An 18878-nucleotide genomic window follows, 5' to 3' on the forward strand; every position below is an offset into this window, starting at 1 on the left:
TCAGCCTTATCGTCAACCCTAATTCAATGCAAGTCTATGGGGTGAAATGTCAACTTTGTCCTAGAGACATGGGGCCACTTGCTTTTTCATCAGGAGCCCCCAAGAAGCGCCCACACCAAATTTGGGGCTTCTAGTACTTGAGGAACCCTAACCCTAACCCTAACCCTAGCTTCAGCCTTATTTCAATGCAAGTCTATGGGGTGAAATTTCAACTTTGTCCTAGAGACATGGGGCCACTTGCTTTTTCATCAGGAGCCCCCAAGAAGCGCCCACACCAAATTTGGGGCTTCTAGTACTTGAGGAACCCTAACCCTAACCCTAACCCTAGCTTCAGCCTTATTTCAATGCAAGTCTATGGGGTGAAATTTCAACTTTGTCCTAGAGACATGGGGCCACTTGCTTTTTCATCAGGAGCCCCCAAGAAGCGCCCACACCAAATTTGGGGCTTCTAGTACTTGAGGAACCCTAACCCTAACCCTAACCCTAGCTTCAGCCTTATCGTCAACCCTAATTCAATGCAAGTCTATGGGGTGAAATTTCAACTTTGTCCTAGAGACATGGGGCCACTTGCTTTTTCATCAGGAGCCCCCAAGAAGCGCCCACACCAAATTTGGGGCTTCTAGTACTTGAGGAACCCTAACCCTAACCCTAACCCTAACCCTAGCTTCAGCCTTATCGTCAACCCTAATTCAATGCAAGTCTATGGGGTGAAATTTCAACTTTGTCCTAGAGACATGGGGCCACTTGCTTTTTCATCAGGAGCCCCCAAGAAGCGCCCACACCAAATTTGGGGCTTCTAGTACTTGAGGAACCCTAACCCTAACCCTAACCCTAACCCTAGCTTCAGCCTTATTTCAATGCAAGTCTATGGGGTGAAATTTCAACTTTGTCCTAGAGACATGGGGCCACTTGCTTTTTCATCAGGAGCCCCCAAGAAGCGCCCACACCAAATTTGGGGCTTCTAGTACTTGAGGAACCCTAACCCTAACCCTAACCCTAACCCTAGCTTCAGCCTTATCGTCAACCCTAATTCAATGCAAGTCTATGGGGTGAAATTTCAACTTTGTCCTAGAGACATGGGGCCACTTGCTTTTTCATCCAGAGCCCCCAAGAAGCGCCCACACCAAATTTGGGGCTTCTAGTACTTGAGGAACCCTAACCCTAACCCTAACCCTAACCCTAGCTTCAGCCTTATTTCAATGCAAGTCTATGGGGTGAAATTTCAACTTTGTCCTAGAGACATGGGGCCAATTGCTTTTTCATCAGGAGCCCCCAAGAAGCGCCCACACCAAATTTGGGGCTTCTAGTACTTGAGGAACCCTAACCCTAACCCTAACCCTAACCCTAGCTTCAGCCTTATCGTCAATCCTAATTCAATGCAAGTCTATGGGGTGAAATTTCAACTTTGTCCTAGAGACATGGGGCCAGTTGCTTTTTCATCAGGAGCCCCCAAGAAGCGCACACGCCAAATTTGGGACTTCTAGTACTTGAGGAACCCCGAAACCCTAACCCTAACCCTAACCCTAGCTTCAGCCTTATTTCAATGCAAGTCTATGGGGTGAAATTTCAACTTTGTCCTAGAGACATGGGGCCACTTGCTTTTTCATCAGGAGCCCCCAAGAAGCGCCCACACCAAATTTGGGGCTTCTAGTACTTGAGGAACCCTAACCCTAACCCTAACCCTAGCTTCAGCCTTATCGTCAACCCTAATTCAATGCAAGTCTATGGGGTGAAATTTCAACTTTGTCCTAGAGACATGGGGCCACTTGCTTTTTCATCAGGAGCCCCCAAGAAGCGCCCACACCAAATTTGGGGCTTCTAGTACTTGAGGAACCCTAACCCTAACCCTAACCCTAACCCTAGCTTCAGCCTTATCGTCAACCCTAATTCAATGCAAGTCTATGGGGTGAAATTTCAACTTTGTCCTAGAGACATGGGGCCACTTGCTTTTTCATCCAGAGCCCCCAAGAAGCGCCCACACCAAATTTGGGGCTTCTAGTACTTGAGGAACCCTAACCCTAACCCTAACCCTAACCCTAGCTTCAGCCTTATTTCAATGCAAGTCTATGGGGTGAAATTTCAACTTTGTCCTAGAGACATGGGGCCACTTGCTTTTTCATCAGGAGCCCCCAAGAAGCGCCCACACCAAATTTGGGGCTTCTAGTACTTGAGGAACCCTAACCCTAACCCTAACCCTAGCTTCAGCCTTATCGTCAACCCTAATTCAATGCAAGTCTATGGGGTGAAATTTCAACTTTGTCCTAGAGACTTGGGGCCAGTTGCTTTTTCATCAGGAGCCCCCAAGAAGCGCACACGCCAAATTTGGGACTTCTAGTACTTGAGGAACCCCGAAACCCTAACCCTAACCCTAACCCTAACTTCAGCCTTATTTCAATGCAAGTCTATGGGGTGAAATTTCAACTTTGTCCTAGAGACATGGGGCCACTTGCTTTTTCATCAGGAGCCCCCAAGAAGCGCCCACACCAAATTTGGGGCTTCTAGTACTTGAGGAACCCTAACCCTAACCCTAACCCTAGCTTCAGCCTTATTTCAATGCAAGTCTATGGGGTGAAATTTCAACTTTGTCCTAGAGACATGGGGCCACTTGCTTTTTCATCAGGAGCCCCCAAGAAGCGCCCACACCAAATTTGGGGCTTCTAGTACTTGAGGAACCCTAACCCTAACCCTAACCCTAACCCTAGCTTCAGCCTTATCGTCAACCCTAATTCAATGCAAGTCTATGGGGTGAAATTTCAACTTTGTCCTAGAGACATGGGGCCACTTGCTTTTTCATCAGGAGCCCCCAAGAAGCGCCCACACCAAATTTGGGGCTTCTAGTACTTGAGGAACCCTAACCCTAACCCTAACCCTAACCCTAGCTTCAGCCTTATTTCAATGCAAGTCTATGGGGTGAAATTTCAACTTTGTCCTAGAGACATGGGGCCACTTGCTTTTTCATCAGGAGCCCCCAAGAAGCGCCCACACCAAATTTGGGGCTTCTAGTACTTGAGGAACCCTAACCCTAACCCTAACCCTAACCCTAGCTTCAGCCTTATCGTCAACCTTATTTCAATGCAAGTCTATGGGGTGAAATTTCAACTTTGTCCTAGAGACATGGGGCCACTTGCTTTTTCATCAGGAGCCCCCAAGAAGCGCCCACACCAAATTTGGGGCTTCTAGTACTTGAGGAACCCTAACCCTAACCCTAACCCTAACCCTAGTTCCAGCACTAACCCTAACACCAACCTCAACCCTCTAACCCTAAACCCTAACCCTCCTCAACGGTAGTTCCAACCAAACACAAGGCCAATAAAACAATTCCCGGCCCATTTGTGGGCAGTAGCACTGAATATTCCCTAATGTCACTGAGGGGTGTTTTCATTGCCCTTCACCAAGTGAAGTTTCACTTTAAGGACCTTCGCTATAGGGGTTTTCTATTGTTTTAGCTTGCCTACCAAAAGCCAACTCTGCCCTGGATGAACCCAGAGCAGACAAACATATTAACCCTGAAATGTGTTCTTCCAGGTTTGGGTTAGTAAGATGTTTGAGTAAATTACAGTCCAAAGTCTGGGAAATTGCTTAGGTCATCATCTGTCAATACTCATGACTCAACATTTCTAAAAAATTATCTGTAACTAAAACGTGCTTTGTAAGTTGCTGAAATTTACAGCATGAACATTTTTTTAAATACCGTGGGCATAGACACACCATAACGAGGACATTGGTACCAGAATTAAATCTGAGCCCAGAAACACGTCAGGACCGTGACTCAGCTGAAGCCGAGTGATGCCACAGAGTTCAGATTCTTGAACGTTACGTGTTTGTTTAGTCGACTCTCTGTGCGTCACACAGTGTCTGTCGGGTCAATAAATGTCGGGTCTGTTGGTCTCACGCTGTCCACGCTTCAGCTGTGTGGGTTCCAACAGTTACCATGAAGACTTATCTGCTGCTGCTGTTGCTGCTGCCGCTGTGCTCAGGTAACTTTCAAACACTTTCCACTTCATTAGACTGGTGAGGTCTCCTTCTGTAGAAACAAACAAACTTTATACAGCAGAATGTTTTTGTGTTTTTTTTATGTGTAGAACAACAATTAAAAATGTGTGTGGGAGGGGGGGGGGAATAATTCTCGTTTTGAAAGCCTGAGACTCAGTGCCAACTTGAAGCCACAATACCGCCACTTTGTCTTGGGACTACTTTAAAAAAAATCCCAATTAGACCGTATTTATTGTTGATTTTTGACGCTCAGGGAAACTAACAACTACTAACAATGAATTCAGATGATTGTCTCTTAAAGCTGAATAACTCCAAAAGCTTCTGTTTCAAGCGTCATCAAAACAACTCTTTGTTGGCTGCGTAAAACTAAATCCCGTGGATTGTGCTCGACAGCAACTTTTCGTATTCGGTGCTACGGCCATGACTTCCTGATGGTGCAGAACCTGCTGCTGGACTGCAACAGCGAGCAGGAACAGGCGTGTTACACCAAAGGTGAGTTGGCTTTGCCCATTATGATTCCATCAGATAGGATTGAAACCCTTCTTGATGATGCATTTCCTGTATTCTACAGACGACGGAGAGAAAGGTTGCACGCTGCTCAAACACTGTTCTAGAGCCGGCTGGCAGTGCTGCCATACAAACGGTTGCAATGCGTAACCCCATCGTAGCAGAGGAAGCGACGACGACGTCTGAGCTCCAGCCCTCAAGATCAGTATTATTTTTCAATTGTGAATCGTTGTGAGATTTTGGTTCTAAAGAGACCCAAATAAAACTGTTGAGTAGTTATTTTTCTTTTTCTTTTCTTTTCCTTTTTTTTTTTTTTTACCTTGCCACCAAAAGCAAACTCTGCCCTGCAGGGCAAACAAAGACCATAAACCTGAACATGGGCTCTTCCAGGTTTGGGTTAGTAGGCTGTTTGCATTACAGTCCAAAGTCTGGGAAATTGCTGAGGTCATCGCCTGTCAATACTCACGACTCAACATTTCTCAAAATGATCTGAAAGTTAAAACTTGCGTCGTAAATTGCTGAATTTTACAACATGCTTCCATACAAATGCTTGCAATGGATAAAACAATCACAGCAACATCAACATCATCTGAGCTCCACCCCTCAAGAGCAGTTTTCATTTTTTTTTTTTTTTTTTAATTGTGAATCGTTTTAGAGATTTCGGTTCTAAAAAGAACCAAATAATATTCAGTAGTTATCTTGTTGTATTTTATTGTATAAAATTTGCATTTTCGCCACTTTGAATGTTGCAAAGAACAGAATGGTCTTTATGGTATCACTACACAGCATGGCATCATAAGATGAAACATGATCACATGACTGCATCATCATGGGTTTTCAAAAGCTTTATTTGCATTTCTTAGGTTAAAATCTTCGTACAGTCTGTCATCCGACAGGAATGCATGAGAGAAGATTGGCTCAAAATAGTCACATGAACATATCATCATCATCATTATCATCAGTACAGGTATCAATATGACTAATCACTGAATGCCCGCCCCCGGCCCCGCCCACCCCGACTGTGTACAAGCCCTTTGAGAAAGAACGTAGAAAAGAGTATGATAAAAACAATACATAGACCCCACCCACCCACAGACATATTTTAGGCCACGCCCCCTGCAGTGACATCATGGCAATTCCAAACAAAAATGGTCCAAAGAAGGAAAAAAAAAAACATCAGCAGTCATTCAGCGAGTCACTGAAGAGCAGCCAATCACAGAGGAGGATATCTGCTTTCCCAAAGAAGCGTGGAGGGTTTTTACAGTGTTGCTGTGAAGCTGCTGCCCCCTTGTGGTGAACAGAAATATACATACAGAAATCTGCAGTATGTACAAAGACAGGAAGCGAGCGAGAGGCGTCACTTCCGTGTTTGTTCCGTCACAAGTTTAACTCAATCTCCTGTTGAACTTCCTGTTTCCAACTCTTGACGTCCTGCTTTCTCTCACTACGGTCGTTCTGACTTCTGATTTTGCCACAAAAAATCTCCATACTTTTATTGTGAAACAACTCCCTGCGTAGAAAATACTGAAAGTTGTCGGACAATTACTGATCGTCAGGAAAATCTACTTTCAACACACCAATAAATCAAGAAGTAAATTTATTTAAGATTTAAAAAAAAGAGAAGTTTAAACTCGATAAAAGGCGTTTTTTTTTTTTATCTTCACTGACTTCCTGTTGCTGCTGCGATCCAACTGGACCAGCGCGACACACCCAACTGACCTCGAACCCATTCTCTGTATCAAGGCCTCTGAAACTGTGACATCATATTACTGAAGGATGAGAGACACACACACACACACACACACACACACACACACACACACACACACACACACAGACACACACAATGAGAGAAACGATGTCATCTTTAGGAAATGACATCACACAGAAGTCGGGGTCATCGCTGTGACCCCTCTGATGGGCACAACTGTTGCGCGCATGTGCATACACCCACACACTCACACACACACTCTCTCTCTCTCTCTCTCTCTCTCTCTCTCTCTCTCTCTATCTCTCTCTCTCTCTCTCTCTCTAGGAGGGAGGAGTGAGGGGGGGCAGACCCTCGTCGCTGGGCGTGGCCGTGTCATCACTGGGCTCCAGACTGTCCTTCAGACTCACGGTGCTGTCTGACGGGGGCGGGGTCGACTCCGAGCGGGGCGGAGTCAGCTCTGAGGCGGGCGGGGTCAGCTCGGACGGGGGCGGGGTTTCTACCAAGGGCTCCTCCTGGGTCCCGTTGGCGGTCAAGTTGTCGCCACGATCCTGAGCGGGCGCGGCGTCCAGAGCCAGGGTGGAGGGGGCTGAGGGGGCGGGGACCGACTCGGCCCGCTGGGAGGGGGCGGAGTTTGAGAGCAGGCCGTCGCCGAGCGACAGCGACGTCTTCTCCACCAGCCGCCACTGCATGACGCTCATGTCCTTCCCACCCGTGGAGATCAGGTGGCTGTCTCGCACCAGGAAGCTGACATTGGTCACATGACTGCTGTGGGCGCTGTACTTGTGGCTTGGAGCCTGTGGAACACACACACACACACACACACACACACACACACACACACACACACACACACACACACACACACACACACACACACACACACACACACACACACACACACACACACACACAGTTGTCAGTGTTGGCAGCAACACAACTGAGTGCAGCGACAAACAGAATTCAAGTCAACGCGTCGTTGCTTCAGTTCCCTGATGCTTCTGACGTCCTGTTTCTCTTGATGCTGTCCTGACTTCCTGTTGTGTAGCACCATGGCCCTGCCTGTCTGACATGCTCGTGAAATAAATGGAGTTTGTGTCAATGAGTCGAGCGAAGGAGCAGACAGATGAGTGGGTTGTCTGCAGTTCTGAGATCATTAGAACCCAGAACCAAGTCCAGTTGGACTAAATCAACTCTGCAGTCGATGCTGACTTTGCTCTGGTTTCTATCCTGATTGCTTAAAGTCAAACAGCACCTTTTTCTCTGCGGCGCTTAGCTTCCACTTTGTTCCAAACACAAGTCAAAAGGGAAATATTGTCACTGACGGGACAAAACTTCCTGTTTTTCTCAGCTGCATGAGGCCACAAATTCACTTCCTGGTGCATTCTATTGTTGGTATCATGAGCAACTGGGAACCAGAATGGGTTAAAATACACTGTGTGTGTGTGTGTGTGTGTGTGTGTGTGTGTGTGTGTGTGTGTGTGTGTGTGTGTGTGTGTCACCTTGGGAGTGGAACAGGGGTAAGAGAAGAGATGGACTTTGCAGAAATCATCAGCCAGCGCGATCACCTTCCTTTTGTGGGATCTCATGAGAGCGTTGATGTCGGTGCCGTCAGAACCTTCTGGCCAGACGCCTGAGACACACACACACACACACACACACACACACACACATTAACACACTGCACTAGCAGGTATGCAGGCCAGAGAAGATGCAGGTGCAGCTGCACCAACCAAAGACGTGGTATCCCAGCACGCAGGTGTAGGTGAACCAGTCGATGTCTTTGCACTCGGAACGGTTCCTGATGAGCTTGCAGCCGTTAGGAACGTCCCCTGGGAACGGCAACAACACAACAGCGTCACCGACCATGACGCGCAACATCTGCAACCGCGTGGTCGGTGCAAGGCAGCAGACTCACAGTAGAGGATCTCGTAGTCTCCGGAGTTGGACATGATGAAGTTGTTGTCGGGCGACCAGTCCAGGTGAGTGATGTAGCTGGAGTGACCCTGTGGAGACGTTCAACACGCTGAGCCACACAGCAGAGGCACCGCACTCACTCAGCAGCTGCGCTTCCATCACCACTAGAACTGAGCAACATCTAAACACGGCAATAAAAACTGCTGATGGACACCGAAACTTGGAAAAACCTCTCAAATAAGGCTAAAAGGTTTCTGATGCTCTCATGAGGAGTTTCTTCACACTGTGTCCATGTAGAGGAATATCGCAAAAGTGGCATTTACACATCAGCGGACGTGACGTTACGGGGTCACATGACCAGTGAAAATGGCGAGCTACGTTTGGACGGAGGAGGAGACGTATATTTTTTTTTACAAGTAATCAAAGAGAAAAATATCACAACCATTCTTGACAGCAAACAAATGTAAAACAAAAAACAAAACAAAACAAAAGCAAATGTAATTCTCGTTAAAATCTCATCCCGTGAGATTTTACGAGAATTACATCCCATGAGAATTACAAAAGTTCTGGCGGGATGAGATTTGACAAGAGTAAAAGTCCCAGTGGTTGGGACATCGCAAAGGATGCGAAATTTGTCCTCTGCATTTGACCCATTGCTCCCTGAGGGAGCGGTGGACAGCAGTGGTACTGCGCTTGGGAATCATTGGCTGAGGTTGGGTCTCCAGACCTGCTGACCAATGACTGACAAGGCAGCAGGAGCTGAACCTGAACCTGAACCTGAACATGAACCTGAACCTGGTGCAGGTGAAGTCACTCACTGTGCACTTCCCGTATCGGCTGTATTTGCGTCCCTTCTCAGAGACGGTGTACAGGTAGATGAAGTTGTCGTGAGATCCAACCGCCAGCAGAGCGCCATCTGCAGACAGAAGAGGAGGATTGTGGGACACTACTTCCTCCAGCCGGTCCTGGTCCTGGTCCAGGGTCGCCGGGCGACTGAACTCACCCTGGGAGAAGCGCATCACGGACAGCTGCTCGTTGCCGTCGGTGTGGATGGCCACCAGGTCGGTGGTCTCGGCGTCCAGGACGTACCACCTGACGACAGAGACCAAGGTGAGAACAAGCAACTCCGGACCCTGCGGGTCACCTGACATCTGAGCCAAACACCAACATCCAGGGTCACATGACCCGCTGTCCTGACTAAAGCGCACATCCACAGAGGCTTCTTATTGGCAGGAAGCCACCAGGCTGGCAGGGGGTCAGTGTCTAGGTCCAGGTTCCAGGTCGCCCCCTAGGGGCCACATCAGTCGCTAGGCAGGACTTGTTAAGATGAGTCTAAAGTTTTATTTGATCTGTCCTTGTTAAGTCGTTGTTGTTAAAACACAGGAATAGAAGGCCTAATTTGGCTGAAATTAGCATAATTACAGCCACTGTATAGTGCAAAAAAGATGGAAAAATATCAAGCAATTTGTTTTTATCTTCACAACTTTCTACACTGCAGATAGACACTAAAGACATCAAATATATGAGTAAAATATATGTAATTATGAAGCAAAGAAAAACACGCTCAATAACTCTAAATATGCTTTTTATGAAAGTTTTGAAGAATTTAAATATAACGTGTTTGAGTTATTTGACACTTTCATTGTTTCCTCCGTAATTCCATTTGTGTTCATACGTAGTTTTGATGCCTTCAGTGAGACACTGCACTGTAGTCACGAGAATGAAAGAAAAGACTTTAAATTTATAGGCTGTGTCCACACTGTTGACTGCTAGTGTGGGTTGGTGAGCCCTGCAGCTGACACTGAGAACCCCAGCAGAAGGCTACATGGTTCTACTGGACCACGAGGAACCAGGTGAAGGTGCTGAACCAGGTCTTGACTTACTTTCCTGAGTGGGTTCCGATGGCCAGCACGGATCCACTGGGGTGGAAGTCTGCACAGTGTCCGTGTTCCTGGGGGAGGCGGGACACAGGCGTCAATCAGCCGTCCTGCAGCCAAGTCGATCATCACTGACCAATCAGCCGAGAGCCTCACCTCCAGCGTGCGGATCCACTTGAGACTGTGGTCGGTGGCGTTCCACAGGCACACCAGGCGGTCCTGAGCGCAGGTCAGGAACATCTGGCTGGACGGGTGGGAGGCCAGACCCCACAGCTCGTCCGTGTGACCCTGGACACACGCGCCACCAAACCGCGGCGTTAGAGGGAGCTTCCACACCGAGGTGACATCACAGCGAGGTCACCGGCAGCTCACCTGGACCTCCACCTGGAAGCCCTCGTTGAAGGTTCCTCTCAGGATGAAGTTCCGAGACGTTCCCACCAGAAACTCCTCGCCCTTCCCTTCAGACACGGCTCGGATGCTGCCGTACTGATCCGGGACCTGCAGGCCCAGGCACAGCGGTGGAGTCAGACCTGTGTGTGTGTGTGTGTGTGTGTGTGTGTTAGTGTGTGAGAAGCCAACCTCGATGTCGCGGTCCGCTCGCAGCTCGTGGTCCCACAGGATGATCTTCCGATCTTTTCCGCCTCCAGTCAGCAGGGTGCCGCTCCTCATCTCACACATACAGAACACGCTGCCTTCGTGACCTTTGACCTGCCGACTGATCTGGAAGGCTACACACACACACAACAAGCAGCAGGGTAACATTTGTTGTTTTCATCAAGCTGCTGATGACAAAGCTGCTCGGTTCAGTTCCACAGCCAGCAGGGGGCAGTACATCGGCACCTGCTTCCTGCTGCCAAGATCTATGAGTTGTGCTTCCTGCCAAAACCTCAGAGGGCGCCGCTCCGACCTGCCCTGACACGAAGCTTCACTCTGAAAACCTCAAAGAATTCAGACGTTTGTCTCTGGAGCGAAACTCTGAAAGAGTCGCTGAGACATCGAGGAGATGATCTGAACAACTTCCTGATCTGACCCACTTCCTGGTCTCAACCACTTCCTGATCTGACCCATTTCCTAATCTGACCCACTTCCTAATCTGACCCACTTCCTGATCTGACCCACTTCCTGATCTGACCCACTTCCTGACCCGCACACCTTCCACTCATATTGTTTGCGAGGGTTCTCGGTCGTCCAGGTCAGCACCGCCTTGAAGATGAAACTTGAAGGTTTTTGGTTCCTCCAACTTCCATCTTCAAGACCCCTCAGTTCACCCTGGACACCCAGACGGCGGTGGTGGTTGGTGGACTCGTACCTCGGGGGCCCTTGGCTGGTGGGGTGTCGGTGGTGCTCCTGGTCCAGATCAGCAGGATGCCTCCAGAGTCGCCCGTCAGAATGTCACCGTTACTCAGGAAGGTCAAACACTGGATGAACTTTGGCTTCTCATATTTCTGCAACAGCAGCAGGACAGACGGACAGTCAGTCCGTCAGTCAGACAGACAGACAGTCAGACAGACAGACAGACAGCAGGACTCTCCTGGTCCAAACTGCAGTCCTACCCCGAAGATCCCTTGTTTGCGGGCCAGCGAGTTTCCAGACCAGGTCCAAAAGAAGATGTGGGACTTTCCGCAGGTCACGATGGTGTTTGGGTCGGTGGGATGGAACTCCACAGCCAGGACCACCTCATTGGTGCTCTGAAAGGGATGGGCACACTCAAGTCAGTCAGCGGCCAATCACAGCAGAGCAGAAGAGACCAGCGGAGACCTTCACCTTGATCTCAGCGATCTTGGACTTCTTCTGCCAGTCCCAAACCGTCAGCATGTGGTCGTTGCAGTCGTCCACCACACTCAGGTGCTGGCCCGAGTCCTGAGGGGCAAACACAGGAGGAACCCAGTGTCAAGGCCGATCCGACACGTTCCACAGCTCCCATGATGCACCTGGCTGATACTCACAGCTTTGGAGAAGGCCAAAGAGCCGACGCCTCGTTCGAACGTCCCCAAGCCGATGACCTGCAGGGTGGACAGACTGACGCTGTCCCAGATCCGGACGTGAGGCTGCAGCGCCTGAACACAACCAACAGAGGGCGTCGGCACGTCAGCCTCTATCTCCCATCAACCAACTGCTCCCTGCCTGCTCCCTGCCTCCTCCCACCTCCTGCTCCCTTCCTCCTCCTATCACCCACCACTTCCTGCTTCCTGTCACCCCCACTTCCTGCTTCCTGTCACCCCCACTCCCTGCATCCCATCACCTCCCACTTCCTGCGCTCTCACCCGTCCGTCTTTGTCCACTCCAGCGATCTGGCCGGTGGCCATCCGGATCTTGTCGGGGTGGAGGGCCAAGCTGGAGAGGAGAGCACCGGTCACCACAGAGCAGCCAATAGGAGCGCAGAAGCCGAGTCACGTGACCTACCACTTGACACAGTCGGTGTGTCCCAGGTAGTGTCTCTGCGTGCGCTCCTCGTAGTTGAAGAGGACGACCACGGAGGCGATGAAGTAGACGATCTCCCCGGTGGGCAGCAGGTAGACGTTGGCCCTGCAGTCTTTGCCCCGGTAGCCGTACCTGACATCCGCCAGTCAAGGACACACCCGCTGATAGCGTTCACACAAAAGTGTCTGCGGCGCGCTTGTGGCTCCGCAGCAGATCGCAGCCATTAAAGTCAGTGTGCAAGCTCCACACCACCAGGGGGCAGCGCAGGCGTGTTCCGAAATACACGGCTATTCTGTTTTTCATGCGACCGTTTCAATCGTAGCAGGAAGAATCGCTCAGGCAGGAGAATCTATATCTATTTATCTATCTTTCCTTGTATCTATCTAGTATCTATGTATCTATCTAGTAGCTGACTAGCTAACGTGAAGAAATTATATTCAGTAAGTAATAAAATAAGTGTATAAGTGTAATAAGTAATAAGTGTTTTCAGAGTCATTTCAATAAAGAGCTAAACACCGTGGATCTTCAAAGACACTCCATCCATCTGCTGCTGCTCCGGCTCCTCTGTCACGTTTCTTGAACCCAGTGTGGCCCCACCAGTCAAACAGTTTGCCCAGCCCTGCTGCAGGAGGATACACCCACTCCAGCTTCAGCCGCTCAGCTGGAAGTTCAGTTCGCACCTCGTCGTAGTTCTCCACGTCCGAGGGGATGAACATGGTGATGGGTCGACCGCGCATGAACGTCTTGATGTGGTTTCCATCTGGGGGAAACAACACAACACAACACAACGCAGCGCAGCAGTGAGACAACAGGGCCGTGCAAACAGGCCCAAACCACTGAGGAAGGAGTCGACAACAGCTGCACATGCTTGAAGGTGATGATGTCATCAGAGTCTGACCTTGACCTTGACACCTTCAGGGTCACAAACTGATTTTAGGAAGCGGCCAAAACGTAAAAACAAAAGCCACTTCTGTCATAAATGTGTCCCGATCAGATTCTGATGAGCAGCTCCCCCAGACAGACACGTCAGAAGGTGGAGAAGGTGGAGCAGGTGGAGCAGGTGGAGCAGGTGGAGGAAGTGAAGCAGGTGGCGCTGCCGTCGCCCTGTTGGACCTCCAAAGGTCACACCTGGAAACAACCTGCACCACTCAGGTGTGACCTGTGGAGGGCGGCAGCCTCCAATCAGTGCGGCTCGTCTGCGTCACTGATTGGCTGCGCAGGCAAACTGAACCACCTTCAGCAGGTCGAGCAATAGAAGAAGGGGGCGGAGCGACAGACAGGTGTGCAATCACCTGATCAGCCTAAAGAGGAGAGCGAGCGCACGAGTGGGCGGGGCTGACCACATGAAGCAGAGAGAGAGATACGGTTGGTTCAGAGAAAGCCGTCAATCAAGCTCATGTTAGCATGTTAGCGTGTTAGCTTCGTTCGCAGAGCTCAGGACTCACCAGCTTGGCTGTTTTTCTCTCTGGTTGTCATTTTGGCTGGTTGAGACAAAGACAACGTCACTCATGGACACAGACAGCAGAGGAACAAGACACACATACGCGCACACTCGCAATCACACAATCTCACAATCTCTCTCACACACACACACACACACACAATACAAACAACAACTCAGCGCTGTTGCAGCAGCAGAATGGTGCTAATGATGGTTTCATGATGATGTCATGAAGAAGAAGGTCTAACGAGAACTTCTACTCCTCCGTCAGACAGTGAAGCTGTAGTTACCTTGACTGACCACCGTGTCTTTGTGTCTGAAAGGCAGAAGAGAAAGAAGGATGAGTAACGACAGGAATGTTGATCCATCGGCCAATAAATTGATACCCATCAACTGATCAGAAAACCGACCGAAGGTGCTGAACTTCTTTCATCTTCCTAGAGTCGGACACCTCAGCTCAGGCCGCTGGTGCTAAGATGCCGCACACTGTTTTCTAAGTTGTGTTACTGAGTTTGTGAAGGAACCAGTGCTTTGCTTCTTCTGAGTCTAAAAAAACACTAATTTTATTTCGTTTTAATCAAAATAATCTCCATTCTTTTCCACTGTATTGTTGCTGTAATATGCAGATTTCCCCAAATGTGGGATTAATAAAGGCTTCAGTTCACTACGGCTGGAGTGACTCACTGACTCACTCAAGTGATGCCGTCGTGATGCTGCGGCATGGTTTGGATGGCTACGAGTGTGCACGTGATGTGGAAGTGCACGTACCTCTCAGAGTTCTTCACCACTTTGGCCAACAGCTTGGAGGTGGACGCAGCTTTCACCAGTTTGTTCTTGTTCTCATCCGAAGTCTCCCAGGTGCTGCTCTGAGAACGTTCCATCCCTGAGGAGCGCTTCACACTGGGGCCCCTGGCACACGCACACACACACACACACACACACACACACACACACACACACACACACACACACACACACACACACACACACACACACACAGAGTGAGCTTCATTTGCACTTCAACTGTACAACCAGCTCAGGATCCAGGTCACGATGGTGCAGATTAAAATCGCAGAGAGCCAAAGCTGAAGCAGGACCTTCATGAGGAGGAAACAGCAAAAGCTGAAGAACATCAGCTTAAAGCAAAAGCAGTTTAGTGAAGACAACCAAGGCCAAGCATCTCCAGGAAGTCCTGTCTCTCCAGGAAGTGAGGAGGAGCGAGAAGGTCTTCAGAGGTCAGGGTTAGGAGAGGGTCTTCAGAGTTAAGAGAAGATCTTCAGAGGTCAGGGTGAAAAGAGGGTCTACAGAGGTCAGGGTTAGGAGAAGGTCTTCAGAGGTCAGGGTTAAGAGGGTTAAGAGAAGGTCTTCAGAGGCTTCAGGTCACAGGAGGGAAGTGAGAAGCTCAGCAGGACTTTGTGGTCCACAGGCAGAGTTAGAGAAGAAAGCATTAGTATCAGAGCAGAGGAGGTTCTTGGCACCTCTTAGGGGCGTGGCAGCGTGCTTTAGGGCGGAGTCAGTAGGCACGCAGACAGCGAGTTCAAAGGAGCAGACACAGAGAGAGTACGGGGTGGAACCTTTTGGGGGTGCTGTGAGCAGACTGAGCAGGTTTGTGAGTGGCCAGAGGAGGAGTTGGGGGCGGGTCCTTGGGGTGAGGAGACTCCTCCCTCTCCTGGATCTCCTCCATCAGAGGCCGCTGGCCCACCGCCTCCTTCTTCTTGTCCGCCCCACTGTGGACACAACCGGTACTGTCAAGACTCAGCCGAGCTCAGGCGCTACTGGGGTCTACTGGTTTCTACTGGTTTCTACGCTACTGGCAGCTGCTTCTACTGTCACTCTACTGTGGAACTAAAAGTCCAAACCGCCAGAGTCCACCACAGGCTGCTGGACCAGGACTTCTTCCTTCCTGTTTGTTCCGCTGTGGACAAAACCGGGACAGTGTGACCAGACAAGAAGTGTTAACCGTCCACGGCGAAGAGAACCAGGATGAGAAGAAGAAGAAGAAGAAGAAGAAGTTCAGACAGTGGCTTCTCCAGAGGTCTACCAGCAGCTTCTGCTGCATCCTGGCTGGAAGTTACCTGCTGAACCTTTGCTTCCAACAATCTGATCAAAGGATGATTCTCTCACTCGTCAATACACAGCAGGTGTGTGTGTGTCTCTGTGTCTGTGTGTGTCTCTACCTCTTGGCGGCCGACGCCACCGTTTCCTTCCTGGTGACGGAGGTCGACTCCCTCTCTCTCTTCCGCCCAGCTGTCCCTCCGTTGGCGATGCAGGAGAGTGAGCCACCTGCAGGGGGCAGCAGAGCTGTGAGTGCAGGTGGAGTCCAGCAGGGAGGAGGATTCAGAGAAGGCATTGGGACGAGATGGACCAATCAGAGGCGTCATCATCATTAACAATGAAGCCGGACCTCCCTGCTGCCCCCTGCAGGCCAGCGGGTGACGGTGCTCACCTTTCCCTCCAGCCTGCTTCTTGGCCGCCGCCGCCGCCGAGACCTCGGAGGCGGCGAGGCGACGCAGGACGTCGGCGAGCGCCGCCTTCATGACAGTCAGCTCATCCTCCTGCTGCTGCACTCGCAGCTCCAGAGCCGACAGGCGGTCGTTGACGTCGGAGACGCTGGCGCCAGACATGCTGTCGTCTGCACAAACACAAGGTCACACGTTGCACCGTTAGTCCACCGGGGGGGCGTGAAGAGAGCAGCAAAAAAGAAAAACAATGGCAGCCCAGAAGAAGAAGTCAAAGGCTGCGAAAGTAGAGAGTAGCTGCGTTTCCATCGCTCTTAGAATTGAGCAAAACCTAAATATGGCAATAAAAAACTGGTGATGGAAACACAGAAACTTGGAGAAACCTCTCAAATATGGCTGAAAGGTTTTGACGCTCTCATGAGGAGGTTTTTAACACGTATCCATAGAGAGGAATATCGCAAAAGTGTCATGGAAACATGTTGTTTTGCATTGACACGTCAGAGGACGTGACCACTTCACTGACCAGTGAAAATGGCGCATTATGTTTGGATGGAGGAGGGGACGATTATTTTTATTTATTTTTTTTACAAGTAATCAAGGAGAAAAATATAACAACCATTCTTGACAGTAAACAATCAACTTTGTTGAAATTTTAGAAATATCGCTTTTATTTTACAAAAAAAAACTGTCGTGGAAACGCAGCTACTGAGAGCAACAGACACACAGCTGGTCTCCAGACTCGAGGAGTTCAGGGTCAGTGGAGGTCAAGAGTACATGGTGAAGACCAGAAGCCATCTGAGTGGACCAGATATTCCAGACTATGGACCTCGTTCAGATGAATTAAAGTTTAACCGACCAACAAGATGACAACATTAGTGACCACAAGAGAGAAGCACACATCTGTCGAGGTATCAGCTGACTGACACGCCAGCTTACCTGGCCAACTGTCTCCAACCCTCACCCTCACACCTGACCCCCATCAGCAATTAAACCTCTTCAAAAGTTTTAAAAGCACTGAAATAAAATTTTAAAAGACTGTTGAACTGCACATACTTCCATTTATTCACTTCCACTGCCAGTTGGGTGGTGGAGTCCACTGCACTCAAACCAAGTCACTTCCTCTTTACGCCACGCCTCCATCCTCATGACTGGTGGCATCATTATTTTTTTATGATGGGATTCAATGCGTGAGCTTCTGTTGTATGATTTGTTGGATCAGTTTGCATTGTGTGTGTGTGTGTGTGTGTGTGTGTGTGTAGTATTTCTGTGTTGTCACAGACAAATAAAATGATAAATCAATGCATTGCCTTGCAAGAGTTAACGGTGAAGCTGTGACTTTACGCTAAAGCGGTGACGTACGACCGACTTCCGCTAAGATGCAGCAGTTTATTTCAATGAGACAATTAAAAAAAAAAAGTTTCACCAAACAGAACCGAACCTCAAGTCCGTTTGGGTAGCAGGAGGTTTCCAGCAGTTAGTCGGAACCCGCCGGCCTCGACTACTTCCTGGAGCTACAAACTCTCCCTTTCCCCCCCTCCCCTCCTCGCTCTCTCTAACACACACACACACACACACACACACACACACACACACACACACACACACACACACACACACACACACACACACACACACACACACACACACCTGCTCTGAGGGGTCCTCAGTCTGCAAAGTCTCCTTCAGACGAAGGAGCAGTTGGTTTTGTGAACCCGCAGCCGCCGGAGGGGCGGTGCAGGCTCGCCGAAAAAATACAGATGTGACACGTGTAAAGCCGCCAAAAGCGCGTGCGGCGCTCTGCGTCCCACCGCCGCCGCACAGGTGACCCGTAGACCCGGGGGGACGGCGGACCCCGCAGGCCTCGGAGGCGGAGCGCCGCGGGGACTCACCCAAACTGCCGGCGAATCCGTCCATATTCCGGGGAAAGAAAGCGGGAGTCCGGGCTGCGGGCCTGCGGAAGGCTGAGGGCTCACTGCGGGCCTCCGACCAGGGTTTTCACCGCAGCGGGTGGAGGAAGAGCCGGGCCGAGCCTGGCCGTGCTGTGCCGCGCCGCTCTGTCCCGCCGTGTCGGTCCGGTGTGACGAGGCTGTTGGAACCGCGGCGGTGCTACGGGCCGCAGTGGTCGCCGCTCCGCCGACGATCCGTCAGACGACTCTGGGACGGAGGTGCAGGAAGCTGCGGAGACGACGCGCGGCGCTGCTGCGCATTTCCGACTCCGCCCACTCTGGCATCGCGCTTCAGCAAGGGGAGGGGGGGGGGGGGCGGTCTGGATCTGCTCAGAGGGGTGAAGCGCTCTCCAGCGGCATCTTTGCGTCATTACAGTTGCGAGTGATTCACAAATACCGTGAATGTGTACGTGACTCCAGGATAGACAGTAAAGCCATTACCACAGGTTGTTCGTCAAACCCCACTCAACCTGTAGGCGGCGCTCACTGTACATAGACTGTCTTACCTGCAGTGAGGGGGCGTGGTTTTCAGTAGCAGTGTTTGTCGTTATTGCTAGTTTAAACAAAGACAAACAAACAATCCTAGACAGTTTTTTTTATTATTATTTT

General features: G+C 50.1%; 2 protein-coding genes across 4 annotated transcripts; one reads left to right on the forward strand and one right to left on the reverse strand.

Moving 5' to 3' along the window:
- Positions 1 to 3907: 3907 nt before the first annotated feature.
- LOC142901627 (uncharacterized) lies at positions 3908 to 4779 on the forward strand. The gene is made up of 3 exons (XM_076046205.1): positions 3908 to 3977; positions 4387 to 4485; positions 4565 to 4779. Exons 1-3 carry the CDS (start codon positions 3932 to 3934, stop codon positions 4648 to 4650), a joined length of 231 nt encoding a protein of 76 aa, XP_075902320.1. The 5' UTR covers positions 3908 to 3931; the 3' UTR covers positions 4651 to 4779.
- Positions 4780 to 5327: 548 nt separating this feature from the next.
- Positions 5328 to 18516, reverse strand: eml4 (EMAP like 4). 3 transcript variants are annotated; one of them, XM_076046225.1, is made up of 24 exons: positions 18213 to 18515; positions 16311 to 16496; positions 16042 to 16147; positions 15439 to 15591; positions 14633 to 14773; positions 14155 to 14180; positions 13869 to 13904; positions 13060 to 13183; positions 12406 to 12555; positions 12267 to 12336; positions 11949 to 12059; positions 11767 to 11862; positions 11556 to 11690; positions 11312 to 11447; positions 10582 to 10730; positions 10375 to 10500; positions 10159 to 10290; positions 10009 to 10076; positions 9129 to 9217; positions 8944 to 9041; positions 8127 to 8214; positions 7942 to 8040; positions 7711 to 7841; positions 5328 to 7005 (listed from the first exon to the last, which is right to left on the reverse strand). In XM_076046225.1, the coding sequence occupies exons 1-24, from the start codon at positions 18235 to 18237 to the stop codon at positions 6532 to 6534; spliced, it is 2949 nt and encodes a 982-aa protein (XP_075902340.1). In that variant the 5' UTR covers positions 18238 to 18515; the 3' UTR covers positions 5328 to 6531. The 3 variants fall into 3 exon arrangements, with proteins under 3 accessions (XP_075902340.1, XP_075902342.1, XP_075902341.1); XM_076046227.1 differs by lacking the exon at positions 15439 to 15591 and having other exon boundaries at positions 18213 to 18516; XM_076046226.1 differs by lacking the exon at positions 13869 to 13904 and having other exon boundaries at positions 18213 to 18516.
- Positions 18517 to 18878: the final 362 nt, after the last annotated feature.

The sequence above is a fragment of the Nelusetta ayraudi genome, unplaced genomic scaffold, assembly GCF_046127955.1.
Source record: "Nelusetta ayraudi isolate G7.1 ecotype Tasmania unplaced genomic scaffold, CSIRO-AGI_Nayr_v1 ptg000089l, whole genome shotgun sequence".
NCBI classification, from domain to species: domain Eukaryota; kingdom Metazoa; phylum Chordata; class Actinopteri; order Tetraodontiformes; family Monacanthidae; genus Nelusetta; species Nelusetta ayraudi.

Bases quoted from the DNA above. Each gene is read 5' to 3' on its own strand.
- LOC142901627 (XM_076046205.1), top strand. From the start codon at position 3,932: ATGAAGACTTATCTGCTGCTGCTGTTGCTGCTGCCGCTGTGCTCAG. The intron at 3,978-4,386 runs GTAACTTTCAAA...TGTGCTCGACAG, and splicing joins GCTGCTGCCGCTGTGCTCAG to CAACTTTTCGTATTCGGTGC. The intron at 4,486-4,564 runs GTGAGTTGGCTT...TGTATTCTACAG, and splicing joins ACAGGCGTGTTACACCAAAG to ACGACGGAGAGAAAGGTTGC.
- eml4 (XM_076046225.1), bottom strand. From the start codon at position 18,237: ATGGACGGATTCGCCGGCAGTTTGG. The intron at 14,774-15,438 runs GTTCCACCCCGT...TGCGTGTGCCAG, and splicing joins GCTCACAGCACCCCCAAAAG to GGGCCCCAGTGTGAAGCGCT. The intron at 10,501-10,581 runs GTTGGCTTCTCA...CTGGGCCTGCAG, and splicing joins GAGCGGACCGCGACATCGAG to GTCCCGGATCAGTACGGCAG.